This window comes from Cariama cristata, unplaced genomic scaffold, assembly GCF_000690535.1.
Source record: "Cariama cristata isolate BGI_N322 unplaced genomic scaffold, ASM69053v1 scaffold1636, whole genome shotgun sequence".
NCBI lineage: Eukaryota > Metazoa > Chordata > Aves > Cariamiformes > Cariamidae > Cariama > Cariama cristata.
In genome coordinates this window covers 1-15956 of record NW_009621329.1, presented here as the reverse complement: position 1 = coordinate 15956, position 15956 = coordinate 1, and the positions used below count along the sequence as shown (strand labels likewise).

Below are 15956 nucleotides of genomic sequence, written 5' to 3'. Positions count from 1 at the left end.
CATGTCTACTTTTGTGCATGCAAGTGACAGCATAAACAAGTTCTGTGTTTGTGCAGCTCAGTGTTTCTTTCGGTTGGGGTAATTTAAGTAACTGCTCATGTGAAGAATCAGGTAGCTGCACAGGGTTCAACTGCATATTCAGGTTCAAAGTGACCACAGGCCTACTCTCATGAAATCTAAATCACAGGATTTCTCCAGATGACAGTGGTCTCTTCCATTTCTCTAACTTGAAGAAGAAAAAAAAAACCCCCATACTTATTTTCACCACAAGTAGAACAACTAGAATACAAATGACAACAATCTATCATAGTCTGCAATAGCTGAGGTTTGCATCTCCTGAACTGATTCACTCATATGAGCAATGATACAGGGAAAATTACATAAAAACAAGAATATAAATATACTGCACCATGAAACACTACAAACAGAATATACAAAAATTATATTAGGTCATTAATTATCTGGCAACTTATTAAACAGAATACCTTAATATTAATACATCTTGGAAGGGAAACATAACCTACAGGCTACGTTTTCAAATGGCTGTTTGTCAATGCAGCATAAAACATTTCCATAGTGCAAATCTTACCAACTGTATGAAAGATACTGTCCCCTTCAGAAAAATGTTTCTCCCCACACCCCCCCCCAAAATAATGAGGAGTCATTTAATTTCACATTTAGTACAAGATGTGGTTTGAAACATATTAACATAGGGAAGCCTAATTTTAACACTGAAAAAAGGCTGAACAATGTTGAGAAATTAAAATTAAAAAGAGTTAGATATGCTATAGCTGGAAGACATGAAACCCAAAAATCTGATCTGTGGAAGTGGGGGAATAAAGAGACACTGATCTCTTCTTTTTTTCATCTGTTGGAAACATATTGTATGACAATACAGCACGCTCCCTATATTGTACCAACAACTGTAAGATTACTTTAATTGCTGAAGAATCACAGTGTTAAGTATGTCTGCTTCTTGTAGTGTCAGGCTTTCATCTGTTAACTCTTTATTTGGAAAGGTAGTCACAAGAACAAAATCAGTTGCTGCAAATGCTGGACGGGACTGGATAATGAAATCTCGAATATCCTTAATCCTGTGGAAAGGAGATGGACATGAAAATTGTGTATGATGTTCAGAGATTTATGTCAAAATGAAATTAAGATGATCAGAGAACACAAAACTTTCTAACAAACTAAATCATTTAATATGTCCTATTGATCTCACATTTCTATTTGATCCAGATGACTAATGGTTGTAGACTAGAATTTTTTGCTTCCTGAATAAAAAAACCTGAAAAATCAAAATGAATGTTGCTTGTTTTCTCAAATAACAGAAATAAAATTTGTAACATAGAAGTATATCGCAAACTGATACTTAACACAGAAAGTCACGTTATTCCAACACCAGCTGTCAAAAATTTCACTATTAATTAGTATATTCCAAAAAGGCTAAACTATTAATGGAAGGAGGAATCTTAAAAGATATGGTGACAGTAATGAAAAAGCAGAGGTGAATTATTAATGCACTTCAATAGCAACAGGTTTTCCCTACTTTCTGTTGGCATTGAACTTCTGAACAATAGTTCAGAAAACAATCACATCAACAGTATAACAAGAATAATTCAGTTTTAAGACACAAAAGAAAAATAAGTAAGATTTTAGAGATAAAAAACTGAAATTTGAGGTTTCTCTCCTAAGACAGTAAGCTGAGAATCAATCTTTGAAGATCTATTGGAACTAATAAGTAGGCAGATTTATTGTAGCCAAATAAGCAAGGACTTCAACCTTCTATCAGTCTGCCAGGCTTATGACCCAAGCAATGCACTTTAGCAGCTGACTTTGATCATACATATGGCAAGGATAACTAAAAGGATTCACATCCAAGAGAAAGTTAGTAACGATTAAATAAGCTTCTGTCAACACACCCTTGGTTACAGACATTACTGGGAAGTTTACCATTTCAACCCTTTCATGCCAACAGAAGACACATCATAGCTGCAGAGGCGCCCACAAAGCCCTGCTGTTTATCTAAGTCACTTCTCCAGCAGGTGCTGTGAAGAAAGGATCTGGGCCTGTACTATCAGTGTACATTATCAGGGCTGCTAAAATACGAAAAATTATTGCTGCATCTTCCTCTCTAGTGGCATCTCAGCTAAAATTGCCTCATTGTGGTCTGCGTGTGTTGTCAGGTGAAGAAAGCTGCATGTTGGCTCTGCCCTTATTCTGAGTAAAAAGGAAAAAAAAAAGGGAACAGGTGAACTCTCCATATAACAATATTAACATGGAATTGGGTCCATGCTAAGACCACCTCCAAGGCAGGATTCAAGCTCGGTTTCAGCTGTGTTCTAACACAATGGTGCAGATTTCAAATCAGGGCTGGCTTGAACCCTGCTTGTTGTGAAGCATGGGTGGAACTACTGTCCAAATCTCTGCCCTCTGCCCAAAGGTCTCTCAGCCACACAGTGCAAAGGAGAGCTTTGCAGAACCTTGTACTAACACAACTTCTGAGGCAAATAAATGAGGCTGGCCAACACCATTTGTGGCAATGCCCCAACAATGTCAACAAAACCAACGGCAAGCTCTGATCAGCAAACTACCAACAGATCTAAAAAACCCACCAAGTTCACACGCTGCCAATTCCTAGGAGGTGACCATACAAAACAAAACAAAGGTTGGTTCTCAGTACTATGTCCAGTCCACATGCCAGAATTGCAAATGAGCACGGCATGTCCATATACCCTTCTATGTATGGGCTGCAGTCTACACTTATAACCCATGTCACGCTTAGTCACAGTCTCACGTACAACAAAGCAGACAGTTGGAGCTCTTCATTATGGGCCAGAGGATTTCTCTGCCTGTAGTGTGGACTATATTCCAATTGAGACCATACTCCACATCTTGCAATAAAGTGTCTTCACAGTGTCATCAAGTCAGCCACGTGCTCCTCCCAAGAAGAGCCCAGGGTTGGATGACTACATAGCAAGGTTGTCCAAATTTCAGTTGTCCTAAGAACATTTATGGTTGGTACCGTGTCCTTACAAATCACAGGACATAATTGGTCATAAAAGTTTGTGACTTTGCAGTTGCCAAATACCTTGTGTTTCCAAGTACAGAATTTTGCTTTGACAGTCAGTTCATCAGTACATCTATGTTATGAAAATGACACAGAGCTATAGCATTTCAGTGGAGCTGTATTTCCCCCTTTTTGATGTCTTGCTGATATTCATTTAATGACAAAACACAAACTTATCAAAATAGTTATGGTTACCTGCATTGGTGCAGAATCAATTTACCTGTGTGTTTGATTAAATCTTTGTATTAATCGGCTTCCATCTGCTAATCTAATTTGAATTTTAGTTGCTGGCATGGAATCATCAATCAGAACAGGCGCGTTAAGAATGGATTTCTCCTCCTCCTCTGGGGAAGAAGGTGTGCTGACTATTTCAGGTGTAAGGCTAAAGGATCGGAAAAAAAAAACAACCCACAACAAACCAGATGTTACTAACGGAGTCAAACCAGAACTGAATCTTGTTTCAGTTGTCTTTTTCATTGAATGACTACCATGTATAGCTAGTACAAATGAGCAATGAAAATCCTCTCAAAGTTATCTGAATTAAGGATAAACACAGCTTTTCTAATAGAGACACAAATGCTTTTGTAGTTTGTCAATGACTGCAATATTTCATACTTATTTCTTATAACCGTGCATATCATTACATTTGCATGATTTTAAATAGGTAATAAGTACAAACAAAACTACCTTTGTTTATGCTTACAGAGCATGAAATGACGGTCTTCAATACAAAGATTTATATATTGTACCTCCTGGATTATATTAAAAAATAATCATGCACCATTATAGTGCACTAAACTGACCCAAACTGCTTTAGTAATTGCTTTCAGGAGCACTACTTTATGATTCTGGGCATCCTCTACCCTTTCAGAGCACAAATAATATTAACATGTACTTGACATCACCACGTAGTAAGTGTGGAATTTTTTTATATTTACTATGAAAATAATGTAAACCTGACAGGAGATAACCACTTGGCTGCTCCTTTCATTGCTTACATACTTGAGACTTCATAAGCTACTAAAGCAAACAAGAGTGCCACACAACAGGTGTGCACAATTTCTTATCTACAGAGCCTCCTCTCTTTCCCACCCATTTTCTTTAATAATCTGAGCAAGTGCTTAGGTGAAGAAGTTATTATATACAATTGCTCCCTATGTCGTCATCTCTACCAGTTGCTCAGTTTTACTGAGCATATTTCCTCCTTTTTAAAAAGATGAAATATCAATTAGAAAAAGTTAAGAATCATTTATTGAATTAAATTACTTGCAGAAGCACATCAGTAACACCTTTTTTTGGCAACCAAACATACTACATGAATAAATGCAATCATGAACAGAAACCTAGAAGCATTTACAATTCAACAGCTAATATCAAGTCAGGTGAAAAAGATGCTGTAAAGCCTATAATTGTTATGTGAAAAAGCTGATGATGGGCAGAGTTGAGGTCACATTACTGTTTACACTTACTGACCAACTTAAGCTGAATAGAGATTATGCACTTTTGGACAAAGTAGTCCGAAATGTTCAGTCACAGGAATGAATTTAGGCACATTACATATCAGTTCAATTGAATTATAGATGTTAGAGTTTTAACACCATCAGCGTACTCTTGCACCAGGACAGTAAATGAAACCGAACCAGGAGTAAGATTTTCTAAATCATTAAATTTTTTTTTTTTTTTAACTACATATATAAACTTTATACTGTAGTTGGAGATGACACTAGAATTAGAGGAAGTGGGGGGCTCCAATCACAGGTTAAAAGTTGAGCCCCTCCTCTCCCAAAACCCAGGCTTTGCAGTATTATTTCATCCAGGGGAGCATGTACAATTTCTCTGACTGCTTGCTTTTAAAAAAAGAAAAAGCTCCTACTATAGATTTTTGCAGCATCATTTGAAGTTTTAATCAAATACTAGTAAAAGTTGATATATTTTGGTATATTTTTGATATATTTTGCTCATTTATTTTGGATCACATTAAAAAAAAATTCATTTATCAAATTATTTCTCTTCCTTAAAGCTAACAGACTTGCCTTGTATAACTTCAAATGAGTGATCATTTACAAGGTTATATTTCAGGACAGTATGTCTGCTGCTTCATTCCAGAAAACAAATACGGGAGTGGCTCCCATACAGAAATACTTTCTATCCGCATTAAGTCAGGCATCAGCCATGTTGCTGCAATAGCATCTCCCATTCCCTTTGTGATGATCCCAGCAGTAAGAGACAACACGTACTGCAGTTAAGCCAGAGCACAGTGTATCCTTACTGGTCAGCATCACATTATAACTAAGTTCTGCCTGTTCCTCACTAAATGGGGAACAGTTTATTTGGGTCTGCTTCCTCTATCCAGAGATATTCTCATGAAGTTTGTACAGTCCTAATCACCTTTCAGCTTCCTTTGCTCCTGTTTCAAATACAGCTGAAGTTAAAAACAAACATTACAGGCAAACTTATATGCAAGAACAGGCTGAGAAATCTCATAGTCACAGCAAAGCATCTAGCAAATCTATGAGCAGTTCCAACAGAGGACTAAGACTTTTTTTTGAGATTACATATAAACTTTCATGTTTACTGGTGACTCTGAAATCAGGGCTGAGACTTGTGGCACAGAATAATTTTTATATTGCTTTTGTCATCTGATTACCTTCTCCAACAGTCTTTTAATTGATGAAATCCAGCTTTTGAAACAGCATATGAACAGAGAACAGAAAACCTAGAGTTTTTTACCTTCCAAGTTTTTGCCCTTCACCACTGAAAGCTTTGAATCGCAGTCTAGGCTTCACATATTCCTGTTCTTGGTGGTCTTCCATATCCAAATTAACTTGGCCACCATGAACAAGTCGCTGCAGTTCCACAGGAATTTCCCTTAATTACAAAAATAAAAGTTTCTCAATTACGTTCTGAACTGCAATATGAAATTACACAAAAACCTTACACAGTACAATGTGAGTTGGTACTATTAGTATGTTTACTTTAAAAGTCATAGATGTCCAATTGTTTTATGAATTGATTTCATCCTACAGGAAGAAAAAAAATCAGTGAGCTGACAGTCAAAACCTAGAACACATTAACAAAACATGCAACTAAGAGCCGTCTGTAGCCAGTAACATTCACAGTTAAACCACCAGAAGGAACCAGAGTGTTCCAAATTTTTAAATGTCCCATGCATCTGATGACAAATACAAAATACATTTTACGGGTGCAGACTGAGAAGCAGCCTGGAGCTTTTAATCATTACAAACATGTGGAGAAAGCATTTTTCTTCACTTCATTTGACAGACATACCACAAAAAACTTGCCATTTTAACTTACCCTCTTTTAACAGACTCAAGAAACTGAGCATTTGTTGGGTCTGAATAGGATCTCAACTCGCCATCATCTAAACTGAAGCCATTCCTCCACAGTTTCAGCAAAACTTGAACCTACAAAGCAAAAATGGTGAAATAAAAATAAGTGAAAACAGACACGTTATTTCAATTTCACACAGTTTAGTTACAGAAATTTTGATCAGATTTTGTAGCAGACAACAAACAAGAATGCAAATGACAAAAGAATAATGGAGCACTGCACTGTAACTATCATTGTTAGAATCCTTTAAAAATAGTTACAGACTACTATCTACTTCAAGACCACTTTTACACTTGGGGAAAAAGAATCTCTTCATCTGCTATCCATAACATATCAGATGATACAGTGATTGTGTAGTGATCTTCACATTGTTCCAATTACTTTCAAAACCAGTAAATGTTTCTTCTTGATAAATTAAGAAATAAATCCATAAAATTACAAATTACTGCTGATACATCAGTTACAGTGAAAACTACTCTTTCCTCAAATTACAACATGCTGAGCTCCAATAGAGTTGATACTAGCTCCATTCAGTTCAAATGCTGAGAATCCTGGAAACCAGCCTCCTTCATCCCCTTCTTATTTTGTTGTGCACCTGTATGTCCAGCCAGAGCCTTTCACCTTCAGAGCCTGCACCTTTCTTCCCTGCAACTACCTTGCAGTCCAGCACAACTAGGCTTCCCTAGCCAGTAAAACTGACCTTCCCTTAGAAAACTCTCCCTGTCCCCAGTTATGGTAATCCCACTGCAACAGGCTTCTGGCTCGGTACAGCTGGCTATTACTTAGAGGGTAGAAGGATTACTTGAGAGGGTTGAAGGCAGCAGCTCCTGGTGTGACATGATAGCACCGTCCAGCCTGAACCACATCCTTTGGCCTTACTCATTTCTTGGTTTTGTTTCTAGATAAGCTTAACATTTGCTGTAGCCACTCACACAAATGGCAAAGCATACAGAACTTTGGTTTTGCTACACCCTCTCCCTCACTTCCTGCTTTTTAAGTGAGAGGAAAGGCAGGGAGACAATTTTCAAAAGGCCTCTAGACTGCTGCTTCACCATCCCTAGAATACATCCATGCCCTCCAGTTTGAGATTGGCTACTTTGCAAGCCACAGAAAGAAACAACGCCTAAGCTAAGAAGATTAAAATGTTAGCATAGCTAATAGAACGCAGAACAACAGCTGGAGGAAAGTAACTGAAAGGAATGCCTGCTAAGAATGTCAAAGTAATTTACGTCAGAAAAATCCATAATGGAGGCCTTAGAGGTATCCAATGAATATCTGTTCTCTGTGGACACTTTCATTTCACCAATTCCTACTCAACACATATCTAGTATTTAGATATTAGTTTTTCCTCATAGACACAGTTACAGTAATATTGCTATTTCGAGCTGTAAATATGATTAAGCAGACATCTTTTGGAGATTCTGTTTCCTACCATTCAGAATTTTACTTACATCTTGATTTTCTCCATATATATATTCAGAGTGCTTTTGTGATGAGTCACCCAATCTATATCCACCACCAGAAAATGACTGGAAAAAAGATATATAGAAGAGCTTATTGAAATAAATATCTGAAACAGTTTATTAAAATTCTTACCTAGATGCAAATAAAAGCATCAGCAAGCTTGCTTCTGTGATAAAACGCAAATATACTGTTCCAACTTACATATTTTCTAAGTGGAAAATTACACCCAGTAACCATGATGAGGCCAAGCAGGTTTTATGTGATGCATTTCAGTGTCTAATCTGTGCACTTTTTCAAACATTAGAATCACAGAATAGTTTGGGTTGGAAGGGACCTTTAAAGGTCATCTTGTCCAACCCCCCTGCAATAAGCAGGGATATCTTCAACCAGATCAGGTTGCTCAGAGCGCCATCCAGCCTCCGCCTGAAGGTTTGTAGGGATGGGGCATCTGCCACCTCTCTGGGCAATCTGTGCCAGTGTTTCACCACCTTCATCCTAAAAAACTTCTTCCTTATATCTGGTCTGAGCGTATCCTCTTCTAGTTTAAAACCATTACCCCTTCTCCTATCACAAAAGGCCCTACTAGTTTGTCCCCATCTTCCTTATAAGCCCCCTTTGGGTACTGGAAGGTTGCTCTAAAGTCTTCCTGGAGCCTCCTCTTCTCCAGGCTGAACAACCCCAACTCTCTCAGCCTGTCCTCACAGCAGAGGTGCTCCAGCCCTCGGATCATCTTCTTGGCCTCCTCTGGACTCACTCCAACAGGTCTGTGTCCTTGTGCTGAGGACCCCAGAGCTGAAGGCAGTACTGCAGGGGGGGTCTCACCAGAGCAGAGCAGAGAGGCAGAATCCCCTCCCTCAACCTGCTGGTCACAATGCTTGGGATGCAGTCCAGGGTATGGTTGGCTTTCTGGGCTGCCTGCGCACTTTGTCAGCTCACGTCCAGTTTTTCATCCACCAACACCCCCAAGTCTTCCTCAGCAGCGTTGCCCTCAATCCCTTCACCCTCAGCCTGTATTGACACCAGGGGTTACCCCGAACCATGTGCAGGACCTTGCACTTGGCCTTGTTGAACCTCAGGAGGTTCACACAGGCCCACTTCTCAAGCTTGTCCAGGTCCCTCTGGATGGCATCCCTTCCCTTGGGCGTGTCAACCACTAGATTGGTGTCATCAGCAAACTTGCTGAGGGTGCAGTCAATCCCGCTATGTCACTGATGAAGATATTAAACAACACTGGTCCCAGTACAGACTCCTGAGGGACAGCACTTGTCACCTATCTCCATCTGGACATCCAGCTGTTGACCATGACCCTCTAGTAGTAATTCAAGTGATAAAAGATTTTGATTTGGGATACAACTGCAGTTTGGGGGTTGTTTTAAATCAATTTTAATTAAAAATAACGCAAATAATTCTAGTTTAGATTAGTTTTTAATGATTTCCCCTGAAATTGTGCTGTTCCTCCCCACTTTATTTTCTAGAGGAAGCTATTTGAGCTGTGTTGATCAAATCCTCTGGTATTCATAAACCACTAAAAGGCATATTTTGCTCTCATGTGGTTAGATGAGTTTCAGAAAGACTAATGTAAACAGAGATTAAAATATCTTTTAACTTTTACCTTAGCTTTACCGAAGTCACCAGATGCTCTTGTGGTTTCATCTAATGGGACAGCCCCATGTTCTCTTGCTTCCTTGAAGAGTTCAGCAACAATTTTACTTGGATTATTAGAAGCCCCAGAAATCTGTAATCCTCTATATTCCGAGTCACCTGAATAAAATCTTTAGAATAGTATTGTTCATAAGCAACAATGCTTTAAATGACAAGCATAATTTTCCTCTTCCCATCAAAAGACAAAAACTAATGAACAAAGACAAATTTGGCACAAAACCTTTTCACTCCAATCACAGAAACTTTCCACTTGGTTCCGACCTTCCCAGCAATCCAAGCAGTACTATTCCAAAGACATTTCACTAACAAAACTCCAAGGTGCCTTCTGGAACAGACCCCAGAGGTTAGGGCCCAAGGTCATACATTTAAGTGAACGCAGTCCTGATGCAGCCATGGCTTTATACACCTCATCTTATGGATGCTGCCTGCTACCAATAAGACCAACTTCCTCAGGGATGTCCTCTGCATGGGACTGTGCCTGGGCTGGTTAGAACACAGATTCACAACTAACTCTGCCTTGGCAGAACCAGCGTAAAACTGTCACTGGAAAACCTGAACAGTGCCATGATTTGATCTCTTGGTTTAAAGATCTAGTATACTTCCATTCCTGCCAATATCAGAAATGGGAAGTTTTTAATAAATTTAATTAACCTTTCAAAGCATTTTAAAATGTCCAGAAACCATTGTGAAAGCTAGTTTGTACTTTTTCTTCAACATATCCCCACTTCTAGCTCTTGAATATAAAAGGTTAACCTACAAATAATTCTGCTCAAAACTGTATCTGCTTGATTATGAAGATCATGATATTCTTTGAGAACTATCTTGAGGAAGGCACTAAAAATCTCTAAATAGCAATGGAATAGATGCTGTAAAAAAGTCTATATATGAATACAAAACCTGGCAAACTTGAGAGTTTTAATCTTTGATTACAAGAAGCGTTAATAACTAATAAAATAAGTGCTTTCTACTTTCCCTGTTTCACTTAACCACTTGGGGCAAGGCAAATCAATTAATCCATGTGAAAAAACTGTCTCTCAGGCCAATGTCTTCAAAATGCTGTTGATTCCACCATACAATTCTGCTTACAAACAAAATACTATTGATTCCATACAATTACCCGAACCCAGCAGTGGGTATGAAAGTGCTGTACAATCATACTGCTTTTTTGATGTCACATAACTGGCAATCCCTTAGTATCATCTCTCCTTTGTACATAAATCTGTATTTATTATCCCAAACTGCCATTTATATGGAAAATCTTTAATTATTAGATTTAAAAGAATTATAGCAGTAAGGAGATGAAACAAGGATTCTCATCAGAGTTTGTATTTAGAAAGAAAGGAAGTACTCAAATATTTGAGCAATGGACACATAGAACAACTCAGGATATTTGAGAAAAGGCAAAAAAGCTTTTGAGTCCAAGTGTAAGTTAGAAGCTTTACATCCATGCAGTCACAGGTTAAGGCATATACAGGTCCTACAGGACTGCAGTCAGATTCTGCTAAATATAGTTTTACTACAGCAGCATACAGCTAACACTTACTCTAACAAGTCACATAGTGTCTCCGTAGTTACTAGCTCTTTGCAGGATAGACTTAGCTGACACGCATTTTGAAAAACAGGGGGGAGCAAAGTATGAACATCACAAAACTTCCCAATTCCTGTCACAATTGTTAAATGATTTTTTGGTTTGTTTGTTTTAAAAATACCTTTGGTTTTCTTTGTCATCGCTCATGCTTCTCTCTGGTTTTCTCAGCCTTCTAAGCGAATCAACTTTAAGACTGCCAAGAGAAGAAAAGAAAATGTTTGAGTACGACTGGTGCATACACTTCACTAAGTACTTCATATCTAACTTCTGAAACTACTTATTTTTCAAAAACTAAGGATATCAAGTTGTTGGGCTTTTTTTGCTCTCACCATGTATTTTTTTGGCTGAAGTACATAGCCATCGATGCTTCTCAGTGAACAAGCAGGAAAGGGCATATGTATATAGCAGAGGCATTTTGCAGTAACAGTTGGACTAGAGGATCGTTGTAGGTCCCTTCCAACTGCACTATTCTTTTCTAGCATAGGTTATGCAGAATTCTGCTTTATGCCACTGGCAGTCCCACAGATAACACAGGTAATATGCAAGCTCAACAGCTGTTTCAGAATCCAGTTTACCAGAATTAATTACACTTCAAATTCTTTCCACCTTTTAGCTGTTTTTGTCAAGAGGTAAGTTGCCTAGTGAAGTCAACACTGGCTTTCTTTGATGTCCTGGATGATTTATGAGGATCCTAAAAACTAAAAAGTAGTAGTTCTTGCTTCTATTTCACACAATTTTAAAAATACATTGAATGGCAACATCTCAAAGACTTTCAAAAGATGATTAAAATCAGATTGTTTTATGATAGGGATACATCGATAAGCTACCACAGGACAAGCTAAGCTCGTTAGCTTGCAAAATGCCAGGAAAAGCTGTACAGATATATGCTCTTATCCTGTAGTACTCGATAAAATTCATTAATGCAAGACGTATATGAGGTAGCTGACTATCATGGGATAAGAACATACATACAATCTGCTACATGAGTAATGGCAGATCACTAGTTCAGATTTATGCAATTTGTCTGATTACTATACCTTTGAACTCAAAGCGTAGCAGAGCAGGCCATCGCTTTTTTAAGTATTAGTGTTGATGAAACAATGTAGCTCCATATCCCAGCAAAGGATCTCTTTCGTATTACTTTCTCAGACAAAAAAAAGTATTGTTATGGACTTCAGCCATGGGCACTAGAAATCGTTTAATCTCTTCTATTTTCTTCCTTTGTCATATTGTAGGTTTTATGGGACTTGTATTTTTGTGCCCATAGTCTTAAGTTTCTTACAGGAGCTCACATGACAGCATATATGATGTGGTGTTTGTTCCAGCAGGGCCCACAGACATCCTTCTATACCTGCAATCGTGGAAGGCAGGCCGAGTAGATGACCAAGAGCAGCACTATGTTCCCTTGCAATTAATACACCACTCATCTGAGAGCAAACTGAAGTCCACTAACAGAAAAATCTCATTTTGGATACCATGCAAATAGCAGCCATCTCTTCTTTCTCAGACAGATTCCAGTATGATCGCCAACAAAGAGCAAGTGTTTGCCAACAGCTACCATGCTGAAGTATTTGAGGTACTGTATTGCAGTTTTTCTTTCAGCTGGGGTGGGAAGTTGTAATTTCATGATATGTATCAGTGAATGGAGTTGTTCGCTTTATTTATTCAAAAACTGTGTTCTATGTAGCAGATTAGTCAACTTAAGTGGTTTCACCAAAACAAACAAAAAAAATGCACCAAAAGCGCTATTATTTTCTAAGTGTCCCATACTGCGCTAAAATCTCTCTTTCTGAGGATCTGCATTTGCAGATGCACTTGAAGCATGGCTCTGGTGACCAAGATCTTTTCTGCTGCTTAACCTCCTTTAAAACAGAGATCCATATTAGCAGCAGCGATTGAAGGACAAGCCAAATATAAGACCTGTTGTGGCATCTCTGATGGTAATGATGTAAATATTTCTCTTCTTTAAAACAATTTAAATAAAGATTAATTAAAAACTGGCAAGATTTCTTTATTAAAAATTTAAAACAACATTGAATCTTCAAATGCTATGTGAACTACAAACACTGCAGATCAGCAAAAGTTGGATTTAAACATAGATACAAGCCTTTCCTTCCACCTGCCAAACCCAGACAAATTCATTAAGAAGACCTTCTCATTTCCCTCAGCCCATAGGAGCCTACTAATGAACGTACTAATAATTTTTTCAAATTATTATTTGTCTCATCAGGTACTGACGTTAAATGCAACATTAAAGCAGCCCACTTGCCAAGTTTCACACAGACTACTGATTTGCTGAATTTTGAAGAACCAAAGAATTGCAGTATTTTTCTGACACAGCAGATTTCCAAATTCTATGTGTGTAAACAAAGAGCAACACTGCATTTCACTTACAGCACCTTAATCGTATCTTATCTGAAGTAGGTTTAAAGTGTTTTGGAATACCATAGCACAAATTTATTGTAAATAAACTCAATTTTAAAAGCACTCTGAGAAGACACAGACTACGCTTATTACAGGGATTCACAATTCCGGATTATGAACTGCTGTAGATCACTTTTTATACAAGGAGGAAATCAAGTAAGACAAAGTTTTGTGAGCTAACATAGTACCTATTCAACACATTTCTGAAGTACAAAGCATGTCTTACCTCTGTGATACTTTTGTATTACTGATCTTTGTAGTTGTTGGTTTGTCAGGACACAGTGACTGCCTTTTAGCTTCATCTTCGTATAATTCTGCCAAGGCCAACTGTAGGAAACAGAACTCTTTTTAGAAGTCTGTAACTCTAGAACTACATATGGAACAGAAATAAGACAAAAAATAATGCAAAATGTGCGCGTCACCAGAAAATTAGAAACGTCAAGAGGAGAAAGCCCAACTGCTTCTCTAAAGTCAACTTCCTTTCTGCTTTATGAAAAAAACCAAAAAACCACATGATGCTTAATGCCATTGTGACTTGGAACTTGTACTCTGCTGTAATTTGGTTCACACTGCTTCACTAGCTACATTCAGCCTGTATTAGGTTCAGAATCAGAAGAGTATATACACACGTATATGTTAAGCATCATTTCCTTAACGTTAACGAATTCAAATAAAGTTGCCAGGTAACCCTCTGATAAGACTGGGAAGCAAATAATAAATTTTACAAACATTTTACGTAGAAATGGAAAAAAACATAACTCAGATAAGCTTGTACTGGAATTAAGAATCATCCTTGCTGGCTTGAATTCAAGACACTGCAAATACTTTTTAAAAAAAAAAAGTTCTTCCCAAAGGTTCCCCAAATGCTGCCATATCATTGGCAAGTTCATTTTTAGGAAGTTATGCAAAGCACATCCAACATGTCATTTTTAGCAATCTCACTTTTGTTCTGAATAATACTCCGTTTGGCAAATCATCCTTAATTTTGTCATCAAACCATTTTCTTCACACTACACAAGTGGCATTAACATTTTATCACACACACCAGAATAGGTACTAGGCTACAATTTCATTACAGCTTTATGTTGAAGGAATATGCGTTAAAATAAACTGAAACATCATCCATCCTTCAAAACACACTGTTATGAACACAGGATATTAAGCCCATATTACTGTGAGGCATTTTCTGCAAGGGAAAAATCTGAGCTGAGGAATTATGTCCAGTAAGAAAATTAAACTGAGTAACAAGATAGCTCAAGAAAACCACTGAACACCTCCATTCCATCTGAGGATACAAGCAAATATCTTTTAGATATGTAAAGCTGATGGGGTAAGTCATAGACAAGTCCATAAGCAGACACTAAGAGGAACAGGCAAAGATCTACCCTTTACCATCCCTAATCCAAAACCTGAGGGATGTTGAGGGAGCATAAGAGGGCATGGACAGGCTTCTGTGCTTTCTTCATATGGCATCTCTTATGGTGCCACGACAAATCAAGTACTGTGCTAGATGGATGGATGGTCAGCTACTTTGATGCAGGAGGGTTCTTCTTTGGTTTTTAACATTTTAACCATAACCATCTACCCAAAATGCCTATCTGCTTCAATTGACTAACTAAAGACCTTACGAACCAAAAGTATTAACGCAGACTTTATTACTGTTACATATTGTAGCAAAGTTACTCTCAACAAGAACCTACGAAAATCCCAAATAGTAACCAAGAAAAAAAGAAAACTATATCCATCTTTCTCTGTTAATTTTGTAGCATTAAATAAAACAGGGCTAGTTTCAGTTATTGAAAGTTTCACCTGTTTTCCAATTAATTTGTTGCTAAAATACATTGAACCTTCATACAGATTCAAAGTCACACACAAAAAAGGACTACTACTAAAAGTATTTGTAATTAAGCATCGCAGTACCAATGCTGAGTTACATTTGCGATCACACTGTCTATAAACTTTCTCCACATAAACCCGGGAAAAGATCTTGTCCTTAGTCTTGCACCACACTCGCGGAGACTGACACTCCTACCAAATAACCAGGAAATACAATGGCGCCAAAATAACTTCAAATGCAGTTAAAACCCAGCTACTGAAGCGTCAAGAGAGCCCTTCCAGTTCCCCGGAGAGCTGACCACCACACACGCTGACCACCCACCGCTCCCTAAAGTGCCCAGTCCTCCTTCAGAGGCGTCCGTCCCTTCCCCGCCTCAAAAGGCAGGGAAAAAAAAAAAAGAGAAGAAGACGGCAGCCTCTGCTCAGAGCTAACCACTTCTGCCTGGTCACCTCGGGGCGGCCCTGACTGACAACGAGGGGGGCGGGAGAACCGCGCACCGCCCGCTCCCCTCAGGGGCGGCCAGGGGGAAGGCCAGGGGCTCCCCTGAGGGGACACGG

At 38.4% G+C, this 15956-nt stretch overlaps 1 protein-coding gene across 1 annotated transcript; it reads right to left on the bottom strand.

Moving 5' to 3' along the window:
- Nucleotides 1–796: 796 nt before the first annotated feature.
- UBXN2B (UBX domain protein 2B) lies at nt 797–15590 on the bottom strand (the record flags this gene model as incomplete). The annotated part of the gene is made up of 9 exons (XM_009701900.1): nt 797–1094; nt 3294–3455; nt 5804–5941; nt 6389–6498; nt 7876–7953; nt 9501–9660; nt 11260–11331; nt 13789–13889; nt 15483–15590. Coding segments are annotated over 9 exons (1092 nt in total), but the record flags the coding sequence as incomplete, so codon positions are not given.
- Between the last annotated feature and the right edge of the window lie 366 nt (nt 15591–15956).